Here is a 10,367-nt window from a genome sequence, read left to right on the forward strand (position 1 = left end):
TTTAGATTTTTATACAATTTGATGTTGGTCTGGCAGAATAATTTGTATGCAAAATTTAATGCTGCATATCTCAAAATGAGTCTAAATATTTCAAGAAAATCAGCCTTAAGAAAACTGTACTAAGATTTAAAAAAAATGAGTTCAAATGTTTACAATTTAAGTGATAACTTAAATGTTACATACAGTAAAATGACTGCTTTTACAGTATATTTCTACTGTGTGACTAACCAAGTAATAATTTATTTGGTAATTAGAAAGTGATGTTGCAGTGTTTGTTCACTTGAAAAATATTTTATTTTTTAATACATCTTCAAAATTTTCATCAAAATTAACATTTATCTTGTGGCATATTGCTTTGAGATCACTCACTCTCTCTGTATTTTTCCCAGAATATCGTGCAAAGTTTAAGAACATTCTCTATGCTAGTTTGGAAAATTACTTTGTTTTAAAAAGAACAAACGTCTTTAAAGTAGGTATAGGAAATTTCATGTTTATTTATTGTAATATTTGTCATTTCTCGGATTTTTCCAGCTGTGATGATGGCATCTAGATCATTAATTCAGTTATATAGAAAGATCAATCCTGATATACTGAGAAGAAAAGACAAGGTAAAATTTAATTATATGCCTTCTAAATTTTAAAATCATTGCTATTGAATTGATGACTGGCAATTTTGTTGATATCTTAAATATGAATATATTATCTAAATAGAAAAGAGAGTGTTATTTATGTATTTACCATTTACTCTAAAGCTCGTAAATGTTTTTTGATAACAAGATCAACTGTTTAAAAATCTGTTTGGCAGTACTTATGTTTGAAATTTTCTGCTGCTTTGTTAATATTATTTTGTTTTTGTTCTTTCTTTTTTTTCTGCCGGATACAAGATTTTTCTTTTGATATAAAATGGCACTCTAAAGAATGCTTAAGAATTTGAATATTTTCTTGTATATAGAAACAAGACCCCTACTGAAAATGATAAAAAGATACTAAAATGAAATGATTATTTACAGGGAAGACCTACAGAAGCTATAAAAGATTTAAAGGTTTTACAATATGCTGAGAAAGATGCCAGAACATATTTACAAGGTAAAACAAATCTATTAACAGTTCAATGGTCAACTTTCACCAATAGAAATCACATATTTTAACTGATCATGCTATTTGTTAAAATGTTGAAATTGTATTCTTAAAACACTAAAAATATAAAGACAATATCTTCATCTAAAATGCTATGAACAACATACTAAAAGTGACAAATTAGCTTACAGAGTTATGCCCCCCCCCCCCCCCCCCCCCCCCCCCCCCAGTCATAGAAGCTGGGGTATTTTGTTCTACTTGTTGTCAGTCATTCCATTATTGTGCCGTATCAAGCAAATTACTACAGTCCTAAGATATGATGTACAGGTTAATCATGATATGTAGAGTATGTGTGAGATGACCACTATTTGTTTTAAAGTCAGTTACCTCTTCATATTGTACCATACTAACATGTTATGTCTATTTATTGTAATCAATGTAATGTTCCATATTCATATTGTACCATACTAACATGTTATGTCTATTTATTGTAATGTTCCATATTCATATTGTACCATACTAACATGTTATGTCTATTTATTGTAATGTTCCATATTCATATTGTACCATACTAACATGTTATGTCTATTTATTGTAATGTTCCATATTCATATTGTACCATACTAACATGTTATGTCTATCTATTGTAATGTTCCAACATGTTACATCTACATATAGTACTATACTTAAATGTTACGTGTTTTTATTTTACTATACTTAAATGTTACATCTATTTATTGTACTGTCAACATGGAACGTCTCCAAATACTACTTGTTTGCTGGGTTAGATCAAAAAAGAGAGGATTGGATAATCAAGGGGTTGTTGGTTTTGATTCTTGGGCGAGGCATGATTTCTTTGTTATAGTTGAATTTGTACATTCAGTCTAATGGCACTGCTGATTTAAAAATCATGTGTGATTAATAGTTTGGTCACTTAAGGAGAACTTGCTAATTACTGATTGAAATCTGGTTAGGTTGATTGACAGCTGAGATGCTACCAAACCATGTATTAAAATCAAAGTGAAAAATTGTACTCTACTAACATCAATTTATTGTACTGTTATAGGGACAGAAGCATTACAAGAAAATGAGGAGGATGATGATGTAGATAATGAGAAGAAACAAGAAGTTGATGGCTGGGAATCATGTAGTGATGATGATGATGATGATAGTGATGGAGAGTGGGTAGATGTACATCATTCATCTGATGATGAGGTAAAATTTGATTGTATCATAGTTTCAAGACTACTGAGTTAAATGGTATACCAAAACATGCACAGTGTGTTAACTGGAGTACAGATATAAGTTACCCGCACTCACTGTCTGTCCAGAGCATGCTCCTTGATTGGCTAATTTTTTTCTGGGGCTTACTTATTGCAACGACAGGCGAAGATATATCGATAAAAAAGTCATATTCAGATGCTCGTACATTGGTTATTTTATTTGTGAAGAAAGGAATTTTTTCTTTGGGTAAGATACAAAAGAGAAATGATACAAAAGAGAAAGAAAACACTTGGCTACAACCCCCTTCTGTGTAGAAGTTGGCAGATTCTTGCAGATAAACATGTTAAACTAGTATTAAATGTGTTATATAAACTTATTGAACTGGTATGATTAAGTTTAAAATCAAGAAATGATGGCCCCTCTATTCGACCCTGCTTTGGGACATTTGTCTGTTTCCAGTAACAGTTCTTGTTAACTTGTATGCCCAAACTATAGCAAGATAGGAGAGTGATGTTACAGACAGATGTTTAACTAATGAGATTGTTTTATCCAGGTAGATAATTCAGCTGTACCAGAGAGTAAAGAGGAACAAGTGAAGAAAGCCAAGACAATATCTACGTCCCGTATACTAACACAGGATGACTTTAAGGTGTTACAGAGGAGACAGGCAGCCAAAGAGACCGAGGGAATGAAATCTGGAGGAAAGAAAAGAAAGAGAGATCAGGAAGAAGAGGAAGAAGAAAGGTATGCATTGTTATCTACATGTGTTGTTACTTAGTAATACTTAGTATTAAGTGAGCTAAAACTGAAAAAATAACTTTTCCGACATTTTTATTACCCATTCATATGTTAAACTGGAGCACAGTGTGTTTGCAATGTGAGTGAGTTGAATGAATACAGTCTGGGGAATATACTGACAGAAGAAAGCTTAAATCAGAGACATAAAATATTTATTGTAGCTTGTATTGTAATGTTGTATTGAGAGAAAAAAAAACCTCATGATTACTAGTTCACAAAACAACACCATTGTTAAATTTAATGACTGCGTTTATGAGGACAGGAAATTATGACATACCTGTGCCACTTTTGTGACTCCATAAAAATTGTATTTCACAGCTGTGCATATATTTTGATGTGACATCATTTGCATTATACTAGCATAGTGTAAAAACATGCTAAATGTTAGTGTTACACGATGCATATGCACTATGCATTTTTCTTGATATTGCAGATATTAAAAGTTAATTGTTTGCGAACATTGTTGAAACTTTCAATGATAGAGAATGTTGACAACAAGATATTTTTTAATGATATGTAAGCAAGATATTTATGTTTATTGTAGGGGAGAGTTATTGAAACTTTCAATGACAAAGAATGTTGACAACCAGATATTTTAATATACTTATATTTTATTGTAGGGGAGAGTTATTGAAACTGTCTATGATAGAGAATGTTCACAAGAAGAGAGTACATGATAAAGAATCAAGGCTAGCCACTGTCATGGTAACCAGTTTTTCTTTTCTCTTTCTTAGCTTGAAACTACTGTCACCATAACAAATTGATGGTAGTTTTTGTACAACAATAACTATACTGGTTGGGGACCACCAAAACCGGACAACCACCAAACCCGGACGGCCTGAAAATGCTTAATTTAGTATTTTCTTTGTTCGGTGGTTGTCAGTCACTTTTTTATCAACAATAAATGCATGTTTCTTTTAAAATTAAGTAAATAAATTTATTTCAACCTCTGTAAATGGTATTATTTTAATGTCTATTTCAAGAATGTTGACGTTGAAATTTGGGGGTCAAGAAAGCAATGCCTGACCTCATATACCAGCTATAATCATTTGCAGAGTGAATAATAGAATATCCAAAACTTCACCATTTGTTGCTGACATATTGTATATCATGTTACAAATCAAAAATCAAAACACCCAAGCTTTTATCTGAATTAAATCACATCATGAACATATCTGTCCGGACACACGGAACTGTAGTGCAGACAATTTAGGTAATTTTAATACCCTCCTTGTCGAACCTCAGATATAAGTGTCAATACAATCAGAAATAAACAAACTAGTTTGTTAGTTAGGAGAAGAACCTAGCTGAACTGTGTCAATTTTTTTGGTCTCTAGGTTAAAAATTATGAAATATGTATGGAAAAATGTTCCAAAAGTGTCCGGTTGATGGTCTTTGACCAGTACTGAACTTTATAATTATCTTGTAATTTTGTTGAGATTAATGCTTCCGAGGGATCTTTTTGTTTCCAGAGTTTTATAAACAATCAATTTGGAGACTTTACTTTTGTTTTAATAATGACATAAACTTAGCTGACTTTGTTTCTAACCATACAAGAACCAAAATTCTACCCACTGCTCAGGTGTACATTTGTCTATATAGATAATGTATTACCCATTTGCTTACTGATATATGAACTAATCACATCAAGTTGGATGTGAGTCAACGTGGATACAGGCTTGAAAGTACTTATGTTACCATAATATTATCTCTGTAACCCTAAACAATAAGATAATCATAACATTTGAGCTGTGTCACAACAAAACCAACATAATGGGTTTGCGACCAGCATGGATCCAGACCAGCCTGCGCATCCGCACAGTCTGATCAGGATCCATGCTGTTCGCTATCAATATCTCGACTTGTAAAAGGGTAGGTAAGCGAACAGCATGGATCCTGATCAGACTGCGCAAATGCGCAGGCTGGTCTGGATCCATGCTGGTAGCAAACACATTATGTTGGTTTTGTCATGACGCGGCTCATTTGTACATTTGTCAGGCTGGTAGAGAAGATAGACCCAAGTACACACATGGACCTCAGAAAATGAATCCACATGCCAGTACAACAAACAAAGATAAAGCCAGGGGTAAAAACTACACCATGATTAAACATAAGGTCATGAATAGAAAGAAGAAAAGGTCATTCAGAGATAAACAGGTAATGATATTTATCATATTTCTTTTAGTAATTTCACGAGGTTTTTTTTTTCTTTCAATGTATGATGAATGTAGATCCACACTTTAACAAAAGTAGATTTGACTGTAATATTTATTTTTCTGGTTTATTATTGGTTTTACCCTTGGGATTTTTCAGAGACATTTTCAGTGTGTCCCACATTCATAGAGGTGCACTGGTAAGAAATCCAGGTTATCCTCGCATGTATTAGTGCTATACACTGGGCATGTAAAAGAACCAAGGGGTCAATTCAATAAGAACTAGGGACTGGTTTCCTGGATTCCCTTGTATCTTATAGCTGTTTCTTAAGTCTAGAGTCATGTCTATGTCCCTGCGAGGGGTTTGACATTAATTGAAGATAGAAAGATTTTTCAGATACACATACTTTTAAAAAATGACTGAAGCTTAGTTTTCATACCAGTTTATTGACAAAGCCATTATAATTTAAATAGTAACTAAAGTAATTAACAGCCAATAGTTGACTTTTTGTAATTTAAAATTACAAAGAAGATATTTGTTTAGCAAACAAGTCATGCAGAAAATGTGCATGCAATTGGTTTCCAAATAATAATAGTTTATGTGGGACTTACAGATTTACAAAAAAAAAAATATATATAAAATCATTTTTATTGTTCATGAAATAAATGGTGAAGTTGATTTATTATTTATTTTCAGATTGCTCTAAGAAATAGCCTACTAAAGAGGCAGAAAATGAAGAAATAAACATGAAATTAAAAAAATATATATTTTGTTTTATTTTGAGTTGATAATACATAAAAAATAATAAATATGAAAAAATTATTACTTTCTCTGTTATATGCTGTATGCAAGGGGGACCATTTTTCAAAGGAAATGTTTATAAACACAATCTTGATCTCAATTTCTCACTGACCAACTTACTGTGAAATTTCCAATACTGGAACATTTGATTAGGTCCATTTAGGGTTTAATGTTTTAGTTCTAAACAAATGTATATAACTAATCTGGCACAAAGGTGATCACTGACTGCATGTCCTATGTGTATTCACATTTTCTTCAGACTAAATTGTCACAAGATGATTTCACTAAACCAATGTTGATGAAACTTGGCCGGGATTTCCTTTATCAAAGATGTTCAAATATATACTTATAAATGAAATATTGACGGAATGAAATGTGTATTTTTATTTTCCATATTTTCACTGTAAAAATTTATTATATCTTGTCTGTCCGGTCATCCGTCTGTTTTTCCTTGTGCGCTCGATAACTTATAGATTCCTTTGACCCACAGTCTTCATATTTGGCTTAGAGGTTAGTCATGATGAGTAGATGACCCCTATTGATTTTGAGTCAAAGATCATGGTCACAGGAGCCTTGAATGAAAAAAGCTTGTCTGCTCAATAACTTGAGATTCCTTTGCCCCAAAGTCTTCATATTTGGCATAGAGGTTAGTCATGATGAGTAGATGACCCCTATTGATTTTGAGGTCAATGTCACCAGAGCCTTGACTGAAAAAAGCTTGTCTGCCCAATAACTTAAGATTCCTTTGACTCACAGTCTTCATATTTGGCATGGAGGTCAGTCATGATGAGTAGAGGACCCCTATTGATTTTGAAGTCACTGGGTCAAGGTCACAGGGGCCTTGACTGAAAAAAGCTTGTCCGCTCAATAACTTAAGATTCCTTTGACCGACAGTCTTCATATTTGGCATGGAGGTTAGTCATGATGAGTAGATAACCCCTATTGATTTCGAGGTCACTGGGTCAAAGGTCACAGGGGCCTTTACTAAGAAAAGCTTTTCCGCCCAATAACTTAAGAATCCTTTGACCCAGTCTTCATATTTTGCATGAAGGTTAGTCATGATTAGTAGATGACCCCTATTGATTTTGAGGTCACTTTGTCAAACGTCAAGGTCACTGGGGCCTTGAATATATAAAGGCCCAATAACTTTACATACCTTTCACCCACAGTCTTCATATTTGGCATGGAGGTTGGTCATGATAAGTAGATGACCGTTATTGATTTTTAGGTCTTTGGGACAAAGGTCAAGGTCACATGGGCCTTAAGCTCAAAAAGCTTGTCTGCTCAATTGCGTAACAACGCCTTGGTCAACAGTCTTCATATTTGGCATTGAGGTTGGTTATGACTGGTAGATGAACCCTTTTGATTTTGAAGTCACTAGGTCAAAGGTCAGAAGGGCCTTGACTATAAAAAGCTGGTATGCCCAATAACTTAAGGATCCTTTGACCCACAGTCTTTATATTCCCATATTGATTTTGAGGTCAAAGGTCAAGGTCAAAGGGGCTTTAACTACAATAAGTGTCCGCTCAAATGCTAAAGAATGCCTGCCTAAAGTGTTATTGATTCTGACATTTGAAGCATATAATTATGTTATCATATATTCATCATAAGACACCCCAGGCAATGCTGCATGAATGGGGGTATTCAAGTCATGTAGTTTCAGTTTTGAGGTCAAAGGTAAGGTCACTTTGATATTTGCCACAAAAAAACATGTAGAATACAAAATTTAGCAATGCACTGTCTTATTATCCTCAGATTTGGCAGGGAGGTTGTCCTTGAGTTCTAAATGACCACTCTTGATTCTGACAAAGTAGTATGCGGGGGTATTCACGCCATGACAGTGGCAGTTCTAGTTTTTCACTACAGTGAAACATATATTCGTATTTTCACTGGTGTCTTGCCGGGCTACATTCTTCTTAATTCAGCTAATACACAAAAGTAAAAGTATTCATTAGTATGTAATAAACAGACAATTCAAATTTTTTCTATTAATACAGGATTTATTATCATATTGTGGTATAAAAATTATCATATTTCAACTCCGGCTACTGCCAGTCGTGAAATATTTATTTTCATACCACTCGATGAAAATAAATCCTGTGTTTATAGAAGAAACATGAATATCCTCTATATAGAACTTGTGTTGATATGGCAACAGAGAGAAAACGTAAGTAAAAAGTACTGTCACACCTTTGTTTTATCACCATGTGTTCTACTACAGAAGTTAGTCATTGAGTAAATTATGGTCCACCAGGGATTATTTGGCATAAACCTAGTTCGTGTACATGTTTGGTGTCGGTATCTGTTTGGAAGTCAAAAACATAAAATTGGTCTAATGAAGGACTGCCATACAATTAATATTTACTTTCATATATAATATTCTTTAGTTCAGTACCATCAAAATACATACAACAAAATCATATAGATACTTGTAAAACACACCAAAAAGTAAATTGCCACTCGCGAGTTATAAGAGACGTGTATTACAATTTTTTTTAAGTATTACTTACTTACAAAGTATAGTATGCATATTTTTTAACTTTATTATTGGACAAAAACACACAACAAAAGAATTATATAATATTTATGTATTAATGTTGTTTGCATTGCATAAATGTATATAGCAGATAATAAAAGAATCAAGAAAATGTAGCAAGTACAGTTTTGTAGGACCTGTTCTTGTACCCCCATGTACTTATAATAATCGAGCAACAGTTCTCAATTTATCTCTACTTTTCGTCTTCATTGATACGGAAGATACGTTTTATTTTATACTGAATATTGTACTATTTTAGACCGGTTATTGCTCTGGTTCCGAGTAAACATTAATTAAATACACATACTAAAGAGATTTTAACTTTACCTAGCTATAAACGCAATGACGTAATCAGCCATTATAAAGCATGCTGAACATGGTATATATATTTATTTTAAAGCATGTTGAATTAAGGAATATAAAGAACGCTTTCTTTCCAAAATGAATTAAAATCGACTGTTAATAGAATGTCTCCAATTAATTGCTTTAATACATTGTCAGTGGTAAATTGATTTATCTGGTATACAATTCAGCTCATAAAACAAAATCAACATTTATCTATAAATGTCTATTGTGATGGAGATTTGATACACAATCTAACAATGCCTATTGTCCGTGTCCTCTGCAGCCTCCACACACATTCCCAACATTTTAATGGTCTGTTTACATGTCTCGGGGGAAATTCAATTGCAGCCATTGTTTTAATAATGGACTTTGCGAGTTATATTCCATGAGTCTCCGCTCTTGGTAAACTCTTTTAGGGAAAACCCATTTATTTGAGTCCGGTGTTGGATATTGTATATACGCTATTATATTGACTCTATATGAATAAAAGTTACTGGTAAACTGAAATAAATAGGATTATTTTTTATTACTTGTGTACCTAAATGTATTATATTATTACGTGTTGTTATTTACATTTAAAGTAAAACCGACATTAAACTGTTATTTACTGTATTTTTCAAAGAGATGTTTGCAAAAGAAATTTATATCAAAGTTTAATTACAGTTATGATAACGCTAACAGAATAGTAATAAAATATGACAATTGTATTGATAAATTTACAAACTTATATAATGTGCGTCAATCTTACTTACTATTACTTTATTCATAACACGCTGTAAAGTTAGTGACAGAAGCTATTATTCCTGTGTTTAGTTAGACATTTATTTAATGGAAAGAGATTATGTATGCGTATTTAAGCTGTAAAGAAGTTTGCGAGGAGTACGTGCGCGCTAGTTTACAACGAAAAACCAAATATGTTGAATTAAAAGTATACAGTAATCTGCGTCTTAAGTATCCCTGTTTAGATCACGTATTAATTATATTTTGTATTTCAAAAGAATCAAACAGTACAGGCTAAATCATTATTTGTGTTAAGCTTAAGATTCCCTCATCTGTTCTCAGTGAGAAATAGCTCACATGAGTATATGGTTCAATTCACATGGTTGTAAAATTTATGGATTAAAAATGGAATAAAGTTTGAATATTGTGATTTTAGATAGAAGGTTTGTTTGTAAGAATCACTTTTGCCTTGACTGTGCAAATATAGTGTGTGTCTCTCCATTTTGATTTTTACTCATGATGCCTGTTTGATTAACTTTGTAGCTTATCTTTCATTCCCGTATCATTATTATGTATTGATATTCATATTTCATCATATTACATATTGTCATACTTTATTCAACCATGCACAGCCATATTTATTTTGGATCGGATATTATCTACTGTAACACAAATATGGCTGGTTGGATGTCTGTTAAAGATATACTATTCT

The 10,367-nt window shown here is 32.6% G+C and overlaps 1 protein-coding gene across 1 annotated transcript in view; it reads left to right on the forward strand.

The window, feature by feature from the left end:
• Window positions 1-6,075, forward strand: part of LOC132726598 (protein SDA1 homolog) — a 29,151-nt gene extending 23,076 nt beyond the window's left edge. The window contains exons 14-20 of the mRNA XM_060711934.1: window positions 532-608; window positions 1,011-1,086; window positions 2,144-2,292; window positions 2,855-3,045; window positions 3,720-3,804; window positions 5,098-5,256; window positions 5,950-6,075. Coding sequence (XP_060567917.1) covers window positions 532-608; window positions 1,011-1,086; window positions 2,144-2,292; window positions 2,855-3,045; window positions 3,720-3,804; window positions 5,098-5,256; window positions 5,950-5,997 — 785 coding nt within the window. The 3' untranslated portion in view covers window positions 5,998-6,075. The remainder of the gene's footprint in view (window positions 1-531; window positions 609-1,010; window positions 1,087-2,143; window positions 2,293-2,854; window positions 3,046-3,719; window positions 3,805-5,097; window positions 5,257-5,949) is intronic.
• Window positions 6,076-10,367: the final 4,292 nt, after the last annotated feature.

Source organism: Ruditapes philippinarum, unplaced genomic scaffold (assembly GCF_026571515.1).
Source record: "Ruditapes philippinarum isolate M1 unplaced genomic scaffold, ASM2657151v2 ctg1765_1_1_1_1, whole genome shotgun sequence".
NCBI classification, from domain to species: Eukaryota; Metazoa; Mollusca; class Bivalvia; order Venerida; family Veneridae; genus Ruditapes; species Ruditapes philippinarum.